The 24,387-nt window shown below is 40.5% G+C and overlaps 3 protein-coding genes across 3 annotated transcripts in view; 2 read left to right on the top strand and 1 right to left on the bottom strand.

The window, feature by feature from the left end:
- Window positions 1-723: 723 nt before the first annotated feature.
- hhatlb (hedgehog acyltransferase like, b) lies at window positions 724-8,200 on the top strand. Its single transcript, XM_085362329.1, has 12 exons — window positions 724-879; window positions 2,786-2,929; window positions 4,228-4,295; window positions 4,384-4,497; window positions 5,445-5,639; window positions 5,720-5,929; window positions 6,191-6,362; window positions 6,579-6,723; window positions 6,809-6,844; window positions 6,929-7,130; window positions 7,224-7,365; window positions 7,440-8,200. The coding sequence occupies exons 2-12, from the start codon at window positions 2,824-2,826 to the stop codon at window positions 7,649-7,651; spliced, it is 1,602 nt and encodes a 533-aa protein (XP_085218455.1). The 5' UTR covers window positions 724-879; window positions 2,786-2,823; the 3' UTR covers window positions 7,652-8,200.
- A 1,468-nt stretch (window positions 8,201-9,668) lies between these two features.
- Window positions 9,669-13,773, top strand: klhl40b (kelch-like family member 40b). Its single transcript, XM_085362912.1, has 6 exons — window positions 9,669-10,951; window positions 11,114-11,274; window positions 11,374-11,481; window positions 11,614-11,799; window positions 11,981-12,130; window positions 12,385-13,773. The coding sequence occupies exons 1-6, from the start codon at window positions 9,821-9,823 to the stop codon at window positions 12,494-12,496; spliced, it is 1,848 nt and encodes a 615-aa protein (XP_085219038.1). The 5' UTR covers window positions 9,669-9,820; the 3' UTR covers window positions 12,497-13,773.
- zbtb47b (zinc finger and BTB domain containing 47b) overlaps window positions 12,961-24,387 on the bottom strand; it is a 32,400-nt gene continuing 20,973 nt past the window's right edge. Inside the window, exons 3-6 of the mRNA XM_085362911.1 lie at window positions 22,689-22,836; window positions 22,126-22,241; window positions 21,160-21,304; window positions 12,961-20,546 (exon numbers count right to left, since the gene is read on the bottom strand). Coding sequence (XP_085219037.1) covers window positions 20,098-20,546; window positions 21,160-21,304; window positions 22,126-22,241; window positions 22,689-22,836 — 858 coding nt within the window. The 3' untranslated portion in view covers window positions 12,961-20,097. The remainder of the gene's footprint in view (window positions 20,547-21,159; window positions 21,305-22,125; window positions 22,242-22,688; window positions 22,837-24,387) is intronic.

Below are 24,387 nucleotides of genomic sequence, written 5' to 3' on the forward strand. Positions count from 1 at the left end.
AGATAACATTTGGAGAACAGTGTTGCTCAAGCAAATCACCAACTGACATGTTGAACTGTTCCTATGAAGGAGGAGAACGGTTTAATAATCTATAATTTTCTACATTGTCACGTTTGATTGTCAAATAAACAACAAAATATTTGTCCTACAGTTCGTTTCATTTGCCGCTTAAATGACAAACTGTATTGTATTTTGAGATATTGTCACTAGTTGGCACTGCGTGTTGTTTTATATCTCCCAGTGAGCTGTTGTTAGAATCTGAGACACGGAGCTTCAGGCTGCTCAAATTTGCAGGAGGCTTAGACCATCCCAAAACAGACCTGGCAACATGTAGAATGGAAAATTTTTTTACAGATAAAATATCTGGGTCTTTTTTCTTTTGACAGTAAAAATAGTTCCTCAAATCTTCAAAGTATGTTATGTTAAGCAGTGTGACGCAATGCAGACATGAGTACATGTAACTATGTAAATATAATGAGGGCTTCAACTTCAGACTTTTCAGTATTAAATGTGAAAATATCGACATATGGCTTGAGTGAGTTTTGCTAACTATTTGCTGCTTATTAGCAAATATAGGCGACCTGAATACATGTCCAATGTTGTGTGGCTCATAGTCTATTATACTGTTTTAGCAGTCCTCCCGTTCCGCCCCCCCTGTGTCAGTGGACAAAGTACAAATACACCATGTCACCTTTAACGGGTGGCAGCTCCCTCTCAGGGAGTCAGAGGGACCTGCAGCTTGACCTGCACTCTGTGGAAGCACAGCAGATGCAAAACTTTACCTTTCCTTCCATGTTCTTTTTTTATGTGACATTTTAAAGTGCCTTTGAAACAATCTGAATTTTCTTTAACAACTACTTTGGGCTTACTGCGATCAAGGTCAGTATCACAACAGGTGGTGTGGAGGACAAACTGAAGTGCATGACCGTGTGGCATTTCAACAGCATGCATCTCATTCAGACACCATGAAGAGAAAGCAGGAAGGGGTTTTACTGTAGTTCATTGTTGCTTCATTTAGCTGAGTTTGATTTTTCTCTTATAGCAACACGTAGCTGTTTCATTGTGTGCAAGCCTAAGCTGCAATTCATCAGAGAGAAATCGTTTAGTTAAAAATAGCAGCAGCTGCACTTTAAATTCTAATCGGTCAGTTTACCCTCCACCTTTTTATGAGAAATGAGAAATGTGTCAAACAAGTCAAAGAAACAATATTCTTAAATAATTGAAGCTTAAAATCAGGCATTATACAGCAAGGTTTTTGGAACAGAATATATTAAATAAGGAGGAGAAAGCAGGTTCTTATTGTACCAAAGAAGAGGCATCAGAATCCACAAAGCAAAAGATAAATAGTGAAAAGAACCACTCTTTGGCACAATAGGAGGGCATGCTTATAGTGAATTATGCAGTTTATTATGCAGATGCAAATCAAATCAAATCAAATATGATCTTGTAAGATACGTTTAACCGTCAAATATTAAACTATCCGACCAGGCCTACTAATACAGTTCATTTAGGTTTAACTGATTTTTTGCTATAGCTGACTCTGACTGTTCCTTAGTTGCTAGTTTCTAGTCTTACTAAAGCAAATTCTGGTACCTATTAGAGTCAAAATACTACTACTAATAATATTAACAATAATAAAAATAATAATGATACAATATGTTTTAGGGCAGGCCTCCCATGTAACAGAAAAGTCATGACCCCTATGGTATTTCAGTGTCTCTCAGTTCCTCTGTCAGCTCCACCCCTCTCAACATGGCGACTATGAAAAGTGTGATTAATTAATGCCAGTAAAACCAGCATGTCATGTGACTTAATTCTTCCCATGTTATCACTGGACTATTAGAAACTCTGATACAACAGCATCGTGACCAATCATGTCATGAAGTCATTCGTAGATCTCAGGGTGCAATCAGCCACTGCTGCTATACACAGCTTACCTTGTTAGCCAGCTAGCTAGCTTGTGAGCATAGAGAAATCCTTGAGTAAATCATCGGTTAAGTCAAAAACTGCAATCCTATAAGTGGTTCCTGGTCCCAAAAAGCTTAAGAATTGCTCAATTTAAACTACCTAAGTGTAAATAAACCAGAAAAAACAACATACCATTTTAAAAGTACTATTTAAAATCTGATGTGTTAGTAAGAGTGATCTAATAGCAACACTGATGGTTTTTTACTCTGAGGTGTTAAAAAATAAAAAATCCTACTGCTCTGCTTTCCTTTGAATAACGGATGTGGAAACTTCGTTGACAGCTGGACTAATAATCTTTAAAATTAGCAGTTATTAATCCATTTGATAAATGTACAAAGATAAGTACAATAAAAATGTGGAAAGTCCTCTGTGATAGTCACAGGTTAAGAGGAAGCAAATGGCTTTTGTTACTTTCCATCTCTGATAATGTGTCACAGAAAGTTCACGGATGACAGTTACCTAAATTTAGAATCAGCGATGGATTAGAGGTCTATTTTAGTTGGGTTATGCAAAATAATGTAATAAATGCCCTCATACAAATACTGCAGTAGGACTGTGACACTTTTTGTGAGGCTCAGTTTATTTTTAGGATTACAGCTGTTCATGAAGAATAATGTGCCACCCTTCCTGTAGTACAGCAGTGACTGGGATCCAAAGGATCCCCAAAATAAAAGATAACATCAGGGGAAAGGGGATGAACCTCTGGCATATGTGTCTTACTGTAGGCAGGATAACTCAGGAATGCTATTTGGCACCGCCTGTTTTAGGTGTGACAGACAGATTAAAGTACTCTGACTTCTCTGTGGTTTATATTCAGGAGCCTCCGGAGCTCCGTGCTGTCCTGACTGCGTCGCCATGGGGCTCAAAGCTGCTCTTCCCAAGTATGAGATTTATTTCTACAACACTGTTTTGTGTCTGGCCATGTTCTGGGCCACTAGCTGGATCTTTGAGGTGTCCAGTTGTGAGTATGAGTTAACACACTGACACACATGCACACAGAAAAAGAGCATCCGAATATTAAGCCTACTGTATTTGGTCATTTATAATGAAAACTGTCCTAACTGGTGGTGCAGGTGGATTCAAACTTAGGACTCTGAGTTAAAAGTTCACAGGTTTATTTACAACAATGAAATACCAGGAATTGTATCTGAAAGCTTTAACACAACGAGGTCTGATGTCAGGTTAACAGGTAAGTCCACAGCTTAATTTTTCCCACAGGAATGTCTTTAAACAAATTTTGCAAATTTCTCTCAAGAGTTTCTGCACAGAAGCATCCAAAATGCTACTAACTGTGTAGGGAAGCTGTCCATCAATGACCCAGATGGTTGGAGGGGGGTTGGAAGGGGGTACAACAGACTGGACTAAGTGGGTTTCGACTGGAATATGTGCAACATTCCACATGCTGTCAATTCTCATATTCTGGGGTAGCTTAAGACAGACACACACAGAGTTAATCAGAACCTCAACTTCAAAAGGACCAGTGTAGTGTTAGAGTTGGGTGAGTACTCTTCCCAGGTAAACTGGAAAGTCCAGGTGGACCTGTCGGTCGATGCCACACGCCAGAGATCTGCATCTAGCTCCTGGTTAGTTCCCTCTGCTTGCTTGTTGGTCACATGTGTTTCTTGAATGATGTTTGAGCCAGAGGTGACCAACAACTAAACGTGTACAGAATATGATGAACCAGCACAGGACTAGGTGACAGAAAACTACTAAGAAGACCATTTTGTTTAAAGGATATCTATTTATATTTATAGCATAGAAATACCTATGAAGTACTAGTTAATCATATATTAATTCCGTGACTCTATCCTAGACTATCTATACTTTATAAACAAATTATCTTGCAAATTAAATCATAAAAAGGACTAAAACAAAGCTTGACTAAATTATTTTCCTCTTTTTCCTGATCAGCATACATTAGATTCCTCGAATGCAAAGTTCATCTGAGACTGTAGCACAGTCACGTACAGACAATACACTGTGAAGTATACATATGGGGGAAGTGTCACAGTGTAAGGTTGAGGAGTCTGAGCTATGTAGACCACGCTGAGGAGAACAGGTGTCGGTATTAATACCACCGAGCACAAGAAGAAAATAGTCCCTCTGTTTGGCCTACATTTGTTTCACTGTCAATCTAGCAAAGGTTTGTCATTTGCACTCAAGGGCAAGAAAAGAAAACACGGTGCACAGAAACACTTGGCTTCTGTACCAAACTATAAAATGTTGTATTCCCCCCCCCCCCAATTGTCCCATTGTTAGCCAGTGCAAACAGAAAGACTTTCAAAACCAGCGTGAAGCCAGGATGGTACTACTTTGGGAGGAAAATGGTAAGAAAATGAATGCAGCTCATTTGTCATCATTTGTTTGCAGAAGTGTTCTCATATTTCTAATATTGTTGTGCTCGCTGGTCTACAGGAAACTGCAGATTTCGAGTGGCTGATGTGGTTTTCCACCTTTAGAGACCACATCATATTTGCGCTCTCTGGTCATGTGCTGTTTGCCAAGATCTGCTCCATGCTGGCTCCACAGGTGCTTCTCCTGACAGATTGATGGATTGTTTTCATTGAGCTTCTGTAGGCGGATTAATGTAGTATAGGACAGATCCAATATTTACTGCTAGTGTTAATAATCTGAGTGAAGCACTGAACTGCAATGAACCCAAGTTTATTTCTCACCATTATCTGGCAACCTCAAAATCTTCTTTGTCACAGCTGAGCTTTTATTTGTTTTTTTGTTTTTTTTAGCTGCTCTTTTCCCAGGGTGGTATGATCTAACACCATACATCTTTAATGACCTTAAAAACAAGAACTGGGTGCACAAGAGTTCATTTAAATCGTCTGATTTCCTTGCATGAACCTGCCTTTTAAGTGTGGTCTAAAAAATTTTCAGCAGGGTTGAGGTCAACCCCTTGGGAAGGCCAGTCCAGAAGCTTAATGTTAGCCTGCTTTAGCCATTATAAAACACAGTTGCTTCTAAGTTTTAACCGTTTGGTTGTTGAGGTGAAGGTTAAAAACTTGGAGGTTGTCCTCAGTCTTCATTGTTCCGTCCACTTTGTGCAATGTATCAGTACCAGTGGCACCAAAACATCCCCAGAGCATGATGCTGCCACCACCATGCTTGACACTTGGGACATTGTTCTTCGGTTTGAAAGCCTCAACTTTACTCGTCCTAACATACCTCTTGTATATGTGTTATAATTGCTCAATCTTTTTCTTATTTGAGCATAAAAACTATTCTCCATGAGATATTTGGCTTGTCCATGTGGGCTGCTGTAAATTTCAGTTGAGCTAGAGGATGTTGATTTTGGAGCAAGTTTATATCTCTTGGGTTCATCAAGTTAAAAACCACTGTAGAACCTTCAAAGATTTAAGTGACCCTGTATGTATCATTCACTCGTTAAAGATGATATTCATGCCCATGATGAATGTATGAAAACTTTTAAACCACAAGGGTGACACCATTTTTCTGTCCCACAGTATCGGTCCTTGGTATATATGGTGTATGGCCTGCTTGCTGTGTGGACCAGCATGGGCTGGACCTATGTCACCCTCATCCTCTCCCACTGTATCCTGCTCTACAGCATCTCTTTAGTGAAAATCCGCTGGCTTTGCTTCGTCACTGGTCTTTGTACGCTGGCTACATTCAAGTGTGAACCCTTCATTTCCTGGCAGGTAAGCTGCTGGCACCCAAACACCTCAGTGTATTGTCTATACATTTCTCATGGTCGATTCCCCATGTCTTCTCTAAACAGGCAGGTTTTGTGGAAGGGGACTTTGAGTTGCGTCCTGTTTTCTTCTATGGAGGATGTGGGTTTACAATCATGCGTTGTATGAGTTTTGCTCTGGAGAACTGTGAAAGAAAAGATGGCAACTACAACATCTTGGAGCTGCTCAAGTACAACTTCTACCTCCCTTTCTTCTATTTCGGGCCTATCATGACTTTTGATAAATTTTATGTTCAAGTAAGTTTGATTCTTTACAGGTTACAAAATTATTAAGTATGACGATCGTGTGACCTAAAATTGATGGTTTCTTTTACTTTTCTTTACTGCTCATGAAGATATTTAGAACACACAATGTAAAGTTTACATGCATTTATGTCGCCATCAGTAAAAAAAATCTGACGTTTAAAATATCCCTAAATAACAGGGCCTGTTGTCTGCAGAGGCTGAAAGTTTCTGGCTTTCTCCGTAGTTGTGATGTGTGTTTGCTGCCCTCTGCAGGTCAACAGGTGTGACCTTACCAGGAAAGAGCGGGAGATGTGGAATATCAACCTGCACGGTGTGATCCACCTTATCGTCATCATTGTAGTGGACATCCTTTTCCACTTCATGTACATCCTCACCATCCCCACTGACTTGAAGCTGATGAAGCACCTGTCTGACTGGGCTCTAGGTCTGTGCCACTTCACGAAAATTCCCGTTTTAATATTTTTAAACCCAACGGCATGCAAAAAAAAAAAGCACAAATGAAGACTGAACATTAACATATAATTAAAAGCTTTGACTTTATGCAAACAAACATTAACATGAAAAATTTCCAGTTTTAATTTCAATTATTTGAGATGAAAGGAAACTTGCAGCAGAACTGATGTCACTGCATTGTTTCCAGTGGGGCTGGCTTACTTTAACCTGGTGTATGACTGGGTGAAAGCAGCTGTGATGTTTGGAGTCATCAACACGGTATCCAGACTGGATCACCTTGACCCTCCTAAACCACCAAAATGCATCACCATGCTCTATGTGTTTGCTGAAACGTGAGTGAGGCTTGAACACAAGTGAGTGGTTCTAGGCGTACATGTGGTATAATTCTATAGTACTAAAGCTGATTTTGTTTTGTAGTCACTTCGACAGAGGGATCAACGATTGGCTGTGCAAGTGAGTGTCTCCAAAAGGCCACCAATATTAAAGTCATGTTAATCATTTGAAAAGCAAAGGTTCTGATGAAGCCCTAATCCACAGGTATGTGTATAATTACCTGGGTGGAAAGCACGAGAACATGGTGGAGGAGCTTGTGGCTACACTGTGCACCTTCGGCATCACCATCCTCTGGTTGGGACCCTGTCAGGTGGTCCTGGTCTGGGCTTTCCTGAACTGTTTTGGTCTCAACTTTGAGCTGTGGACAGGCAAATTCTTCTCCGTGGAGCCATTTAGCTCTTTTGAGGTTGGTCAGATGAGTTTGTTTGTACACATCAATAAGCAGTTTATAAAGGATAAGGGATTTAACGTGCATGTTGTATATAAATATGATTTGCAGATGGCAATGTCAGAAGCGATGTCTCGGCGCATCAGAGCCATCTTCAACACTTTTAACTTCTGGAGCATTGTGTTGTACAACATTCTGGCCTTGAACAGTTTGGACTTTGCAAAGTTGGTTGCCAAACGGCTGCTTCTAAAAGGTGATTTTGGTTGTTAATTATGAGGCAACTTTGCCATTTCTTACCAGCTTATTAACAAGGAATTACCTTCCCAGGCTTCCCCATAACCACCATCATCGTCATGTTTGTGACCTACTGTCTGATTCAAGTGATCAAGGAGCAAGAGAGGAGACAGGCACTCATAGACGATCCCGATCCACTCCCACCGGCACCGCCTCCAAACGCTGCCACCAGTCCTACCACCTCTGCAACTGCACCCACTGCTGCTCAGCCAGTCGCAGATCCCAGCAAAGAAAAAGCAGAGTAGATATTTAATTTTTAACGAATGGTTACAATGATGAAAATTGTGAGTTCTGTCCAAATGCTAACAGTATTATGAGTTTGAATGGATGCAGACAAGCTCGCTGTAAATAAAATTTTAAGTATTTTTACCTAAGGGAGAATTTAAAACTTAATGAAAAAAAATTACAGTAAATGAATATTTACTGTAACATATTGTGAAGTTCACCTGTATACTAACCAGGACTAACAATAAAACTACATTGTCGGGACTGTGATTGGTCTAGAGCAAAAGTAAAGATTAGTGAAAACATTTGTACTTTGTGTGTTTATGCAGGTTTTTGTTCTCTCCGATGAAACTGCTTGCGCTTTTTACACTACATGAGTCAGTGTTGAGTCTTGTCATAGTACCGTGAGCCATTTCTGTTGCATTACATCAGCACTTTGTCACTGAATCCTGTTTGCTGCTTCCACATGGAAAACACTTTGAATACTGTTGGGAGGGAGTGCTACAGACACCTGTGGTGAATCACTGCTCTGACCAGAACAAGGCAATAAAATGGATTTAATAACATCAAACGGCGGAGGTTCCCTTTTTTTGTTAGGGTAAATTTACCAGGTAATTTTGGCAAATCACTAAGAAAAAAAATATGTGTGACATTTAACTGTGTTTTCATGATTACCTGAAATGTTTTTAATATTTTTGTGTTAAACTGATGCAATAAAACATGAGTGTTTGAGCCTCTACAGCTTTTGAGACATTAGCTGTCCCATGTTTTTTGACACGAGCAGTGTTCAGGGTAAAATGGTTCAGCTGATCAGTGAAAATGTCCCACTGTACTCAGCCAAAGCCCCTCTCATCCTTTCCTCTACCCACTAGTTGTATTTTTAAAACACTTTTGATGTCTGTCACATTTATCACTTCTATATCAACATGTTTCTTTCATCCTTTTTTCAGGTAGTGTAATGTGAAAATGGAATGTAAGACATAGAATAAGAAATATATCAAAATATTTTTAAAATGGGGAACTTTAAAAATATCTAAAAAACTCAACTCAGAGGGTGGCCCACTTTACCTGAAATGAATCACCCATTTTATCTAATACATGAGGGTAAATTGGGCTGGTAATTAAAAATGTTTTTTCATACAAATTTGCTTAATTTAGAAAATTATCTGCATTTTTCTGGCAGAGGACAGCACAACATGGATTATGAATCAAAATGTCTAGATGTTCATTTGGTTCTTATTCACCTTATTATTGAAGAGTAAGTTTTAACAAGTCAGGTCACTCACCATGGAGTTTTCTGTGGCAAAATGAACCATCATCCTTGCAATCTCAGACGAATCACATCAAATGCTAAATGTTAAGTACTGTTTACTTTTAAAGACAGCTTTTAAAGAGCTAAGACAGTCAAACCTTAAATGGCCCATTTTACCTGGGTTATTACATGCCTTTCTTTTTAATGAAAGTGTTTTGGTTCTGTTCAAATAAAATAAATTGCTTCTTAACAACACTTAAACTAATTCAGCTCTTTAGAAAACAATAATTTTCATAGTGGTAGTGGCAGCCTATCAGATCACCAATAAACTGAGAACTGTTAGCTTAGCAAAAAGACTGGTCTAAAAGAGCAGCTGAACAAATATATTGCCAAATCCTTATTTATAACTCTCTCTTTGAAATGAACAAGAACACTATGTTAAACATTCTGTGTATTAAAATAAATCTATTAGTCATTTCAGAGTTTCCTCTGTTTTCCACAGAGTCATCGTCACATGTATGTAATGCTACAAAATGCTAAGATGACCCCCTCAGAGAAGCCTACTAAACCATGTACTCCAGGGTCTGCCATGACTCATGCTGGACACAGTTCCCATTAAGCAGTGTGTCAGCTGTCTGGGAGTGGGTCGGTGTGGACTTCGAGGTGGGACAAGGGGAAGCATGGATATTACATTTCAAGTTCCAGAATAAAGCCCATTGCTCTACACCAAGCACCCAGTCTATAAATAAACCTCCAGTTGGAGTTCAGTTGAAGGGTCAGGACAGCTGAGGAAGTGGGCTGTCTCTGGTGTGTCTGAATACTCTTTTAAATCCTCTTTCCAGGCTAGAAACTAGAACAGCTTAGTTATAGAGGAGATACATTTTGTTTGATTTCTTTAGCCCCTGAAAGGCTCTTCATACTTCTTCTGCCAGGAACGATGGCTCTGCCTATAAACCCAGCGGATGAGCCCAGATTGTACCAGCAGACTCTACTCCAGGATGGCCTCTATGACCTGCTGGAGAATGATAAGCTGGTCGACTGTGTGCTGAAGATCAAAGACAAAGAGTTTCCCTGCCACCGGCTCGTTCTGTGTGCCTGCAGCTCATACTTCCGCTCCATCTTTCTTTCTGACCTGGACGAGAGCAAAAAGAGGGAAATTATCCTGGAGGATGTGGAGCCAGGTGTCATGGGGCTCATCGTGAAGTATCTGTACACCTCCAAGATCAATGTGACAGAGCAGAATGTCCAGGATATCTTTGCTGTCGCTAATATGTACCAGATCCCTTCAATTTTCACTGTATGTGTGTCTTTCTTACAAAAGCGCCTAAGCCTCAGCAACTGTCTGGCTATCTTCAGGCTCGGCTTGATGCTGGACTGTCCCAGATTGGCCATCTCTGCTCGAAACTATGCCTGCGAGCGCTTTCAGCTCATCTCCAGAGATGAAGAATTCCTCCAGCTGCTTCCCAGTGAGCTGGCAGCCATTTTATCAAATGACAATCTAAACGTAGAGACAGAAGAGGAGGTATTTGAAGCTTTGATGAACTGGGTGTCCCGGAACAAAGAGACCAGAGAGAAAGAGCTGCCGAATTTGTTGGACTGCATTCGTTTGCGTCTTGTCAATGAGGACTATCTGAGAGAAAAAGTGGAGAAACACAAACTTATCTCCTCTAACTCCGAGTTGCAGCAGAAACTCCAGCTGGTTAAGGATGCCCACGCTGGGAAAATGCCAGAAGTTAAAAAAAGAAAAAGCAAGGAGGAGGAGGATGGTGGAGCAGGGAATGATGGAGAGAGTGAAGATAAAGATGATGAAGAGGGCCTTCTCCCAAGCATCCTGAATGATAATCTTCGATTTGGGATGTTTGTCAGAGACTTGATCCTGATGGTTAATGATGCTGGCGCTGTGGCCTACGACCCAACGGGGAACGACTGCTTTCTGGCATCACTTTCCACACAGATTCCCAAAAACCACGCCAGCCTGGTGACCAAGGAGAACCAGATCTTTGTGGCCGGAGGATTATTCTTTGATGAACAGAACAAGGATGATCCACTGTGCTCATACTTCCTGCAGGTAGGAGAACGTCAAGACAAAGTTTGTAGAAAGAAAAGAGAAGATGAAAAACTTCCAATTACATGCGGTACACATACAAATATAGTTCAGTGCAAATATTTTTCTACACTGTAGTTCTGTACACTGTAAACATTTACAAATGTTTGACTCCTGTGACCACAGTACGACCCGGTCAGTGCCGACTGGCTCGGCATGCCTCCCCTGCCTTCTCCCCGTTTTCTGTTTGGAATGGGCGAGGCTGAGAACTCCATCTTTGTTTTGGGAGGAAAGGAGCTGAAGGAGCAGGAGCACATGCTGGATTCAGTCTTGGTATACGACAGACAGTGAGTACAGCCTTGAGTTCATGTATGAAATTTTAGGGAAAAAGCACTCAGTTTGTCATCCTTAATAATTAACTACATAATGTGTTTTGTCATTCACAGATCCTTTAAATGGGGCGAATCAGAGCCGATTCCATACCCAGTTTACGGCCATACAACATTATCTCATAATGACACTGTATACGTGATTGGAGGAAAGGGAGACAACAAGTGAGTACATGCTTCAAGCAAAATATTAATGTTCATATTAAAAGTGTGACCCTAAAAGGCTTCAGGATTTAAAGGAGGGTTTTCTTTATCTCAGAGGTCACTATTGTGAGTCTTTGTCCCTTTTGTAAAAAGGAGCTGTCTAAAGAAGATGTGTGCCTACGACGCCAAGCGTTTTGAATGGAAGGAGCTCGCGCCCATGAAGCACGCACGCTCCTTATGTGGAGCCACCGTTCATGAAAACAAAATATACGTGGCAGGAGGCGTCACTGACAACGGCCTGACAGACACTATGGAGGTGTATGATATCGCTACCAACAAGTGAGTTTCCTATATTTATATTTCTTTTACTTTATTTTTTAGTTTAGTTTGTTTCTAATTATCTGTTGTAAAGCACACAGTCAGTGTAAAGTTACAACACATCATAATAAATGTAATAAAACTGTGGCTAAATGGTTTATCTAACTGAACATTTTTCTGTGTGTGTGTTAACGCGGTGCAGGTGGTCCGACTTTGTGCCGTTTCCTCAGGAACGTAGCTCCCTGAATCTCGTGTCGTTGGCTGGTTCCCTCTACGCCGTTGGAGGTTTTGCCATGATGCCTTTAGAGGACAGCGAAGAGGTTCTTCCTAAAGAGATGAACGACATCTGGAGGTAGATCGTAACAGACTTTAAAAAAAAAAAAGTTATTTCAACTGTTAAATTGTCTTTGCACAACTGTAATCTTAATTATATTTAGTATTTACTCAATTGTGTTAGTATTTAAAATGTTACTCAGTGAACCCAACATAAGATGCCACCGTCCTGCTTCAGTTCATAGTGGATATTTAATTACTTAAATTTAAACGCAAATGAGGGAGATAGGAGCCCTGGGAAAAACAATGACGACTGTCTCTTAACCTCCTCAGGTATAATGAGATGGAGAAGAAGTGGAATGGGATCCTGAAAGAAATCAAGTACGCCTCAGGGGCTTCAGTTTTGGGGGTGCGACTGAATACCTTGCGTCTCACCAAGATGTAAAACCCCCTCCAGTCCCCGTTTATGAACATGAACCTGTTTAGTTCACAGTTGTTGTACCAGAGTCCAAAGAACGGTTCAGGGCCACAGACATCAATGTTCAGCTCAATGTGTTCATTGTTCTCTTCCGTTTTATTTTACGCATTAGATTTTTTGTTGTAGCTTTTCTAATTATAACAAATTAATACTGTGGATTTGTTTTTTTGTTTCTTTTTGATCTATAATAATTTTATATATGTCTTTCTACAAGTTTAAATCTGATTCAGACTAAAACTACAGAGTCAGTAACCTAAAGACACCTGTTGCACTGTGTGGAATAAATCAAAATATTAAAGTGTCTAAATCCGAGTGGAAAATATAAGCATTTCCCAACAGATGGCAGCAAAGTTGCCAAAAAAAAGCACTACTGTAATATAAAAAACAAAACACAAAGACACATCTGAATTTGCAATAATATATCTATACTGTTTAATATTGAAATGATTTCATTACGCTCTGTTGTGTTACAGACAGTAAACACTAGTCAATAATACAATAAAAGACAGAAAATACAGTCTAATGTTATTAGCACCTCTAGACACTACTGTCCTTGTACTGTTTTTAGTATTTTATCATAGCTGAACGTGACGACTACTGCCTACACATGGGCTTTGTACACCAGAGTTAACTAAGTTGTAGTGTTAACATTATAGAGAGTCAGCAAATAACAGTACACATTATGGTTTCTTTAACACCGCTGCAGTATGAGTAAGGGAAATGCAATGTGATGCGAATGTGAATAATACAGCTTTGAATAGACTATGGCATTGATGCTTATGGTTACCATCACATGTAGCTTCACTCAAAAACAGGGGAAAGCCACCATAAAACATATGTTAAAAAAAAAAACAACAACAACTAAACTTTCTCATGCAAAAATTACACTTGTTTCCCACTTTTAGTTCATATGGAGCCCTCAAACTGCCAAAAGGTAGCAAAAGATTCATTTTAACCTGAATTGAGGAATATCACACACACACACACACACACACACACACACACACACACACAAAACATTCAGTAAAACAAACACAAAGTTATTTAATTCAGTCAGGTATTCTGTGGTTTTCTCATTTTACTATTGCAGTTACTATTTGCCAAATCACGTGCTCGTTTTTCTTCATTCAGGCTTTTTGACCTACTGATGTTTCATTTTCCTCACCATGTGTTAAATTCTCCTAATGCATATATAATAAATATGGATGAGTATTTGTTAATGGCAGTGACTAATTTGAAATTCATGTAATACTTGTGGAGTAACTTAGAGCGCTTTGTGGCTAGCTTAGCTGAAAACAGTGCCCACAAGGATTGTTGGCTAGCTAGGCAGCTATCATGAAACTATGCCAGCCAGCATTACATACAGTAGTGTTAATCAATCTATTCTTTTGCCAACAGGTATTCAAAAACAAAGTTTCTTAGTAATAGTCAATCTACAGTTTGCCATTTGACATCACAACAGACTGCAAAAGACTATTTTTGTGCTAGCATTTAGACTGTTATGTTAGCTTTTCAAAGTTTAACCAAGTAAATTGAAGTTTTATAAAAAGCTTTAGATCTTGTCATTTTTTTCCACAATAGATGAATCCTTTGTCTATAAATGTAATCAAATTTGACACAATTTCTTGTTCACAATTAGTGGAAATGTGTGCGGCATTAGTGAAAACCAGGAGGTAATTAGCTTCATCTCAATCAAAAAATTTAAGAACCCAACCAAATATAGACTGTTGGGACAGAAGTACTGGGCAACCTACACATTACACCTTGTGTGTGGTCAATTACTTTTGTCCATATTCGAGTGGTTTCGAACAAGTGAAACCTCTTAAAATCTCATTTGTATTGCACTAACAATGCTACTTTTTGGTATCATTAGATTTGTCAGTTTTGGGGCTCCATGTGTTTACCCAAACACTAACAGATTTAACAGAAAAAAAATCAACTCTTTACTCAAGAACAAAAAGAAATACAATACTTTCTCTCCAATATCCATCATGAGTTTCAGTTTCTAAAATAAGACAGCAATATTTCCAACACTTTTCTTGAAGGTGAAGGCCACAGAATAAAATTCTTTTGGATACACACTTCATCATTAGCAGCTTTCAAAAGAAAAAAAAGAGAGAGAGAGAGACCTAACTTAGTAATCCCATGAGCACTCTCCGAAGTGCCACTCTCACAGTTTGCTATGTGGCAACCTTGGGTGCACTGCAGAATGCACAGTCACCGTGGTGTCTAGGCACCCACTTAATCACTGACAAACCTTCATTTAAGGACAAGGACAGGTCCACCTTTGCCTAATCTAATACAAGCCTTTGGCTGCTAGCCTTAGTAAATTAGAATTTGGCTAATCAAAATACATAGAGTCAACCTGCCTGGAATACAGGACTCCTGCACACTGTGCAACATTTCCCTTTTCATGTCTAACAATCGTAGCTTTACTGCCGTTTCACTGTAAAACACTTAAAAAAAATAATAAAACAGCCTGTTTAATTCATTTTTCACAATTTAGGTAATATCTGGGATAATAAATGTCCATATCTGATACATTTCCTCTTTACAACTCATTGAAGTCTTGTTCTGATGTCACAGATGGCCTTTATCTTTGCAGCTGGATTGAAGGAAGACTAGTTCACAAAAACAAACAAAGGAGGATTAACAAGTCAATTTAGAGTTTTATACCCAAATTCCTCTGGTTACTGTGTCCTCCACTTTATACTATATTTGATACAATGTGCAAGTGTTATAAAAGAAATATATTCTTAGCACAAATACACTATTTTGAGCTTTAAATATCATCAAATCATTTCAAATATGAGCAGTATGATGAATTTTGATTTCCTATCCTATGCATGCTTGGAAGCCTTTATTTACAGCCGGTTTCTTGGTCTGATTCCACACAGGTACACTTTTGATGTCCCTTTTCTCTTTAAATTTCACTTCAGAGGACTGAACATTGCCAAGGACACATTTAGTCAATAACTGCATTTTGATCATTTCCCATTTTAAGGCAAGGAAGTATTTTAAGGAAAGGAAGGATCAAGGAAACTGCTACTATATCTGTATCTCCACTAGATTGAAGGATAAAGTGCACTAAAAGTTTTTCTCGTAATTGAATTTGGCAACTCCGTCCTTCCCTTATGTTTTCTCATGCAATGAAAAAGAATAGTCACATATTAAGTCCCTTCAACAGAGGCAAAGTGGAAACACCTAAGAGTAATTTCTCTTGATAATGGAAGTGAGCAAACCAGTCAGAAACCGCCTGCACTGATTGCACCCTCAAGGAAGAGTCACGGATACTTGTTAAACAGTGGGACAGTATTAAAGAGACTGACCAGAATGCAGAAACACCAGCGGATTGACGCATAACACAGAGTCATCCTCGGTGTGCCACATGCCACACCACAAGCAAGTAAAGTTATTCAGGGAAACAAAACTAAGGTGCAACTTACTAACCACAAACTCAGACCAACACTGAACAAAAAACCCTTAAAAAAAACCTAAAAGGAATTTAATGCTGGAATTTACTTCAATTTATACATGTCTGCTACCCATTTTCACCTTGTATCTGGAAACACAAAACAAAAGTGCATAAATCAGTAGTATAAACTACTATACTTCCTCCTTTACTGTCAGCTACTGTCACTATCCATAACGCAAAAACATTCAAATCCCTCCATATGTAAGGCAAACACACAACCTGTAACCACGGTATCTCAATGTTGTCTCTTGGGCTAGTGCTTCTTAAAACAGGGAAGTGGGAAAAATCTCAATTTTGAGCTTTTACATGCTTCTTCGATGATAACGAGACACATACTATGAACATTAATGTACATCTAAGGGTTGGAGTGCAGTTTACCGAGTTGCCACAAGAGAGCAACAGCACTAAACAATCAGCCTACCAGATTAAATCTTAACTGGCATGTTTCATATATGTCTATATGTCTTATTATGTCTTTAGATTCTTCTGCACATTAATCGAGGAGTTTTATTCACTGTATGGTCACGAATGACAATAAAGTTTCATTTGACTTTGACAGTGTTGGCCATTACCTCCTCACAGTGCTCCAAATGTCTCATTTTTAGCTCACTTCCAATCCTGGAGTTCACTGTAATCACAGCCAGAATATTGTTCAGTTACATTAAGTTCAAGAACTCTACACTTTTAAATCATTTAAAGGGCAGTCTCAAACAGGACTCTGTACAAAAGCAGCAAACCAAAATACAAAACAGGTATCGGACACATGAAGAAAAACACAAAGTGTACCATTATTAAATTACGTCTGACGTGGCCCTAACGGTTTAACCGTGGAAATTGAAGAAATACATAGGGGGTGAGCTTAGACATAAGACTACATGAAGGTGCTTTTTTTTTTTTAAATATAAAACAGCTTATTACATTTACAAAAGCATGTCCACAAATTCCAACTTTCCGTAGTACCAGCCAGGACACATTTTGGGGCACATTCAACTGACTCTCCGAATGTAAACATGAGGAATAAATCACAAGGAAGAAGCACATCTTAACAATATTTACAGGTTAATGCCATACTACAGTTAGGCTATAAGTAGATAAAGTGAGCGGGAGCAGAATGATAGTGCGTATTCAGAGACCGATACGAATGCAAAATCGACTGAAGTGTCAAACAAGAGTTCTTATTTTAATTTTCAAATAGGAGTTACATGAAGTGATTGGCACCACTCTTAAATTGATTTGATATAAAACCGAGGATAGTGATACTCTCCCAGTCAGGAAAACCAAAAACTAGCCTGCTAACTTAACCTTTGGGGAAAACTGACAGTATTTTGACGCTTCCAGCACATCTAGGTGACGGCTTCCTAAAGGTTGACTAAATGATAAAAGACAAAGGTTCCGAAACTGCATTTTGGCATATGCTTTCTTTCTTGGGAATTGATGACTACTGGAAGAAAACCAGAATGATTCTGGTACCGAAAGCCTCGTCACTTGCCTACAGATTCTGCATTTTCTGTGCAAATACTTTAACGAGCCACTTCTTTAGTTACACCCTGCTAGTTGTTGTTGGACCCCATTTGCCTTCAGAACCGCCTTAGATCTTCATGGCACAGATTCAACGTTGACATGACAGCATCACACAGTTGCTGGAGATTTGTTCGCTCTACATCCATGATATGAGTCTCTTGTTGCACCACACCCCAAACGTGTTCTATTGGACCTCTGTTAAGATATGGTGACTGTGGATTTGACTACAGTAAACTCAATGTCACGTTAAAGAAACCAGTCTGAGATCATTCGAACCAGCATGTTATTCTGCTGGAAGCAATGGACATGCTTAGGAGCAATACTCAGGTAGGGTGTGGTGTTTAAATAATGCTCAGTTCCTACTAAGGAGCCTAAAGTGTGCCAAGAAAATATCCACCATCCCATTACATCACCAGCACCAAAGGTAGAATGGATCCATGCTTTCATGTTCCTTATCCCTAATTCTTCCCTGCTATCCAAATGGCAAAGGTGAGCCCGTGTATCCAGTTTCCTGTTCTTAGCTGACAGGAGTGCCGCCCAGTGTGGTCTTCTGCTGCTAATATGTTAAAGATGCTCTTCTGCACAACTTGTTAGGAGCAAGTGCTTATTTGAGTGCTATCTGCTCGAATTGCTGCTCACTTGATATTTTCATGTTATAGTCTTTTTCAGACTGAAATACTATGACCAGTCCGTCTGAATCCAACAACCATACCATGTTCAAAGTCACTCAAATCAGCTTTGTGATGCTCAGTTTGAACTTGAGCATGTTGTCTTGACCATGTCTACATGCCATGTGACGGGCTGATTAGCTCTTTGCATGAATGACCAATTTACGGGTGTAGCTAATGAAGTGGTCGGTGAAATTCGACGCAAAAATCACAAGTAAAATATCTTAAATTTGTACAAAAAAAATTACAATTTCTGGTCACTATGGTGTGCAGGTTAAGAAATAGTCAAGATATTTGAGTGGTACCAATTTTCTTGTTCAGCTCTCAACAAGAACGCAAATAAAGATAATTGCAACCTATTCCTTTAAGCAGTTTATACTCGGATCATGATTTTTTTTTTCCAGATCTACTATGGTTATGACACACAATAGCCAAAAGTGTACACAGAGCCAAAGCCTTTTTTCAGGGGTATTACGCTGTGCTTCCCCAGTTTTAATTAGCTGCTACACGTTACTGTTTTAACAAAAATAAATCACTCTGTTATAATATAATTCAACACTAAGGGCTCCTTTTAGTGGCCACATCTGATGTGCCAAAAATGTATCTCTGCCAGTACTCTTTAAGAATTTTAATTGTTAGATTATAATTTAGTATTTATCACTTCACAACACGGATTACATCAGATTGCAATGAAATGTGGCCATTTGATTCGGCTACGTAAGCACGTTTTTGTGAACATTGCTCTCCCTACACTCATCTAACACACAGACAGTGTTTAGTTGGGAAAATAAGCAGTAAATAACAATAGCAGTAACACTCAATTTCATCCTACACGTATATTGTAGGTCAGAGTACATCAGGTTTTACTAACAAGTCACAGAAAAGTGCCATAACATCTCATAGCCAGATCTCGCAGGAGACGATGCACGCCTGCTTAATGTAAGCCAAAAAAAAGCAAAAAACAAAAAAAAGATTAGAGTCGACAAATTACTCCATCTCCTGACTCGGGAAAGCTCGCATGTTGATTAGCTAAACGTTGATCTGACGATTGTTATCTCAAGTCTCTGCCTCACATCTCAAACACGCACACACACCATCACGAACGCCACACGCTGCATTGCACGGCCGACTTCTCCTTAAGTCCTTAGAAAAAAATGAAAAGAAATGACGTAACGTGCCACGAATTACACACTATTCACAATAATAAAAACGAAGACGGTTAGGAGTACACTTTAAATATCACTGGAGTTAAATGTAAGGTGCAGGATCGATTATAAATGCTGAATTACATTACTTAACTATAGCAGGTGAGCTAACAGGATTTGGTTATTGGCAACGCCATATACATGTATACGCTCAAAGACAAATCAGCATTTGGTTATTGCTGGGTCTGACCAGAACCGCTCGCTACATCTTGGCCGAGAACAAAAAATAAATCATTTCTTCTCGTTACCACGTGGTTCTCCCTCTACTCATGATCCCAGTATGAGTGGAGATTTAGGAAGCGCTTCCTACCATTTCGTAAAAGATGCTACAATCAATACATTGTGCAAGGCTCAGGAGAGAGGCGAGTTGTCAGAAAAAAAATCCCAAATGAAAGCAGGACACATCTGTGAAATTTATGAGTCGAAAAGTAACGGTGAAACGTCCTACTGGACTCTGAGGTTATCTATTGTATTCAATAGAGTAAAAAATTATTATTTATTACTATGTGTGTGTGTTCTTTGTTCTTTTTTTTCTCCTTTTTTTGACGAGGCCTCCATGTAGCATTTTTTTCTGTTCTTCTCCTCTGTGTAAATGTCACTGAGGCGCATCACTCTCCCTCTGCAGGAGTCCTCTTAAAAGCTCAAAGAAAAACAATAAAACAAAAAGTAACAAAGTGCTTTCAATGCTACAGAGATTTGTTAGTTGTTGGAGTTCATCCTACCAGCAGAAAACAGTGGAGGCGGCGGGGGTAAATGCGGGGTAGGAGGCAGCCCCCCCATGGAGTGCAGCAGGGGGAGGGACAGCTGGGTGCTGTGGAGGGGGTGGGGGCTAGAGGCAGCAGCGGGTGTAGTCACGGACGTGGCAGGGAGTGCCGTGCCCAGCTGGGCCTGACCGGAAGAGTCCGCAGCGGGTGGCGCCAAGGGCCGGTCGAGGCCCAGGGGGTCACCATTGCCGTCGGGAACCATGGGGTTGGTGACGCGGAAGCACTTCTCCCTGTGGGCCTTGAGCATGTTTGAGAAGCGGAAACGCTGGCCGCACACCTCACACGGGTATGGCTTTTCTCCGGTGTGGGTGCGGCGGTGGCGCTTCATGTTGGGCCGGCTCGTGAAGCTCTTCCCACAGATTTCACAGATGTACGGCTTTTCTCCTGCAAAACGGGAGACACAAAAGACGCCTGCTCGATACGTTTTCAACATGCATCGTTAAGTTTAATGCCACAGAATCAGTGTTTTTATATTCGCCATACATCAAATGATTCTGACGTGGAGGGTGGCTGGTTGCAGTAACTCTGCAGTTCTCCTCTGACCTTTTCAGTATCTTTCAGAACAGAGTTTTGATTTGTGGCCTGTGACTTGACTGTTTTAATTCACTCTGAATGCTCTCCACCAGAATCTCTTCCAGCTGTGGCAGGCAGCTGTTTCCAGTAAAAGAACTCTAACAGTCCAATTGGTGTTACCTGCACGGCAACAAACGGATAAAAGATAAAAACAATCAAGCAGCTAAAGAGTCACGTGTTTCTTTCAGCAGTTTTGTTGAAGAGCAAAGCTGAGTTAAATCAAAAGAATACACGGAGGCCACAAAAACTCCAACATGAACGATAATAGTGCTTCACATCTGCTGGGTGTGCAAATAAGCTTTGCAAAGACACAAAGGTGTCAGTGTTTGCAGCTCTGCAATATTTTCTTTTTTAAATGCTCCTTTAAAATAAATGTTGCTCTGCCCTGAAGCAACATGAACACAACCAAAAGAAAGGGACTCACCAGTGTGTGTTTTCATGTGTTCATCGAAGTACTGTTTCATGTTGAAGTCCTTTCCGCACCACTGGCACATGAACTGCTTGTGTCCGATGTGGATGCTCATATGGGAGCGGAGCTGGTATTTGTACTGGAAGCGCTCGCTGCAGTTCTGAAAAGGCGCACAGGAAACAGTTTTACGCAAAGTCGTTTTACAGCTGGTTGTCAAAGATGGACTCGACAGGTTGTACTTCAGTCATTGTGGAGAAAAAGCAGAAGTCGTGTATGGTGTTTTCAACAAAGCACACTGGGACTGACTTGAGCAAGGCTGTAAAATGTACTACTAAATCAAAACTGCCCTTTTTTTTACCTTCCTGTGAACCTATTAGACATGGCGCTCAGTTTTCATTCATAAAAAAAGTGGATATTTTTTAAAAATAGGCTTTCTTGCAAAGGGTTAAACAAGTAGATTTTAATACCACTCTCATGCCTGTATGGTGAACCTTAGACATAATCAGCAGCCAGCTGGGACCTCTATCATCAAGGACTGATCTAATCGAGTAGCATTTTCCCCATTTTCTGTCTTTATGCTCAGCCAACCTAAACTAATTTATGATGTCACTATAAGCACCCAGCGAAACGCTTCAGTATTGAATAACTACCTGCTGGTGGTCTTTTGTCACAGTCTTGTTTAAAAAAAAAAACTCCCAAATTGAACTTGAACAGACATTCTTTCACTGAAATAATTTCATCTATACTTCTCATTTCTTAAGAGAGGCTTTGACTAGATCTATGTGGGGTTTTTTTTAAACGATCAGTGTTTTTTAATCGAGACCGGCACATCTGGACATCTGACTCTGGTTTACTTGATCTCAACCTGTGAATTTCTCAGATTTAAATGACACTCCCAGCGCCAATAATTTTAAATATCTTTAAATCTACCTCATCACTCAAGTAAAGTGGAGAGCTGCAGTGTATAAAAGGAGCTCAAACCTCACACTTGAAGGGTTTCTCTCCTGAGTGCTGTAGAGAGTGAACCTTCAGGGACATGCTGCGCTTGAATGATTTCCCACACGTTTCACAGGTGAATGGCATGTCCTTCGTATGGGCTACACAAAGGCACAAACACAGAGCATGCTTAGTTTGTGTGATTCAATACTGAGCCACTCATGTCTGAAATTAAACTAAGCATTTAAGGAACAACACTGAGGTTATTTTTCACTAAATAAATGCTGAGGGCAAAGGGTCCATTTCATCTTTTTCTTCCATCTTAAGTCTGAATATGACTATCCAATCTCTCCCATACTAGAAAGTGGCTAATTAGGACCATATTATTAATAGTCCTTCGATAATAGGAACTCCTTAAATTGCAGTAGCATAGAGTGAGGTAAGCCCATCTGGGAAGTAAGATGCTTATCTCTCCAGAAAATGGAAAAGGAAAGCAACACCCAAAACAAATCCTGCCAAACAATCAGTAGGATGTGGAAAAAGGAAGCCTAAAGAAACACACGGGAACAAAGTGATCAACCAGGATAGTTGATTTTACTGTCACTCACCGACCATGTGCTTCCTGACATGGGCCATCGTGTAAAACTTCTTCTCACAGATCTCGCAGGAGAACTTCTTCTCGGCGTAGCCATGGACGATCTTGTTGTGCTCGTGCAACGACCACAGCTTCTTGAAGGCTTTGCCACAGGTCACACACTTGAAGAAACAAGAGAGCGAGCATGGAATGATTACTGGGGATGAGATATTAAACAGATTGTGATCTGGAACAGTCTTTACAAATACAATCCAGGTGTGTGTGTGTTTATACAGACACTTGAGCATGCACTGTAGCAAAAAAGCAATTAGAGTCACTAGATTAAAGAAGCAAATGATCTTCAAAACCACAGCAGGAGTCCAGCTGCTCGGTGCCGAGGGGTAATAGTGGAGGTAGTGAGACATATCAGAACTGATTATTACTGACTGCCATTTGACTGAGTTACTGACTCCAACTGGTTTTAGTGATTGCAATTATGCATATATTAATTAGAAACAAAATAACAATTATGCATTAAAAAAACATTTTATTTTATTTTCTATAAAACAACTTCCTAAAATAAAACTGATGTCAGAACAGGTAGCACTGCTAGGACTTAAAGGAACAGTTCTGGTGTGTAGTGAGGGCTGTCTTACAAAAAAGACTGACAAAAATCAGGTATAATAACCACAAACAAAATTCCTGTTTAGTTTAACTGATTCAAACAACACATAGGTTTGGCTTCACACCTTTAGCTAAACCTTAATTTATCAAAAATAGTGTTTTTTAGGGTTTTGTTTTTTTACCCATGTAGTGTTTGCAAAACATATAACTTGACAACTGTAGCTAGCACTGCCAGGAAGTAACAAGTTTTAAGGTTAGTTATTGGTGTTACATCCTGCTTTATTTACGTGTTTAGTTTTCCAAGCTCCAATCTGATGGGCAAGCACCTTTGCTAGCTTGTTGGCTGAGCTTATATGGGTTCCTTCCTTGTTTATGTGTCCTTCCCTGCCTTTTTCTCAGTCCACTCTGCAGCACCTTTGAGGTCACTTGTACCACTTTTTCATTGTGGCGGGGCGTGGCCTGCGGTGCCATGCAGAGGAGGCGGACGCACCTGCACGGCGTCCGCAATCACGCCCCGCCGAATTAAATATTGTACTGGGTCCTGTGGTTGGGTTGTTGTGATAGTGTTGAGCGGGCAGCGGGAGAGCTGCAGCTCTGTGAGTATTGTGGACAGCAACCGTCAAAGCTTTAATAAAAAGCATCAAAATGCCACTGGGTCTGCCGTGTATGTTTGCATTGGTGCCGAAACCCAGGAGGCGGCATGGCGGGTACTGACCAGAGCCAGGGAAGGGAAGAGCTGGCCGAGATGGTGGCCGAAATAGCGGCCACCCAGCGGAAGCAGGCGGCGGAGGTGCGTCGCCAGCAGGAAGAGCTGCAGGACCAGTCCAAGCGCCACCAGGAAAGGATTGGGGAGCTGGCGGCGCTGCTCTGGGCCTGGGCGCCACCCCCACAGGTGTGTCCCGAGGACAGTGAAGCGGTGGAGGAGCCGCGTGAGGCACCTCAGCAGCCGGAAGTGGCAGACGAGGCGCGCGGGGATCTGCGCCTGCCGGAGGAGGGGGAACAGCCGGGTGAAGGGCTGCTCCTGCCGGGAGCGGTGGATGAGCTGCTCCAACCGGAGACGGCAGACGAGGCGCACAAGGGTCTGCGCCGGTTGGGGGAGGAGGAGCTGC

Source organism: Diplotaxodon limnothrissa, linkage group LG9 (genome assembly GCF_057381915.1).
Source record: "Diplotaxodon limnothrissa isolate DT_005_m linkage group LG9, D_limnothrissa_male_GT1.1, whole genome shotgun sequence".
Classification (NCBI taxonomy): domain Eukaryota; kingdom Metazoa; phylum Chordata; class Actinopteri; order Cichliformes; family Cichlidae; genus Diplotaxodon; species Diplotaxodon limnothrissa.

What these genes read in the sequence shown, in the direction of transcription:
- hhatlb (XM_085362329.1), top strand. Translation starts at nt 2,824, where the DNA reads ATGGGGCTCAAAGCTGCTCTTCCCAAGTATGAGATTTATTTCTACAAC. An exon ending in ACTACTTTGGGAGGAAAATG is followed by an intron (nt 4,296 to 4,383) that starts GTAAGAAAATGA and finishes GCTGGTCTACAG; the next exon opens with GAAACTGCAGATTTCGAGTG. An exon ending in AACCCTTCATTTCCTGGCAG is followed by an intron (nt 5,640 to 5,719) that starts GTAAGCTGCTGG and finishes TTCTCTAAACAG; the next exon opens with GCAGGTTTTGTGGAAGGGGA.
- klhl40b (XM_085362912.1), top strand. Translation starts at nt 9,821, where the DNA reads ATGGCTCTGCCTATAAACCCAGCGGATGAGCCCAGATTGTACCAGCAG. An exon ending in GGAGGAAAGGGAGACAACAA is followed by an intron (nt 11,482 to 11,613) that starts GTGAGTACATGC and finishes TTTTGTAAAAAG; the next exon opens with GAGCTGTCTAAAGAAGATGT. An exon ending in GAGATGAACGACATCTGGAG is followed by an intron (nt 12,131 to 12,384) that starts GTAGATCGTAAC and finishes TAACCTCCTCAG; the next exon opens with GTATAATGAGATGGAGAAGA.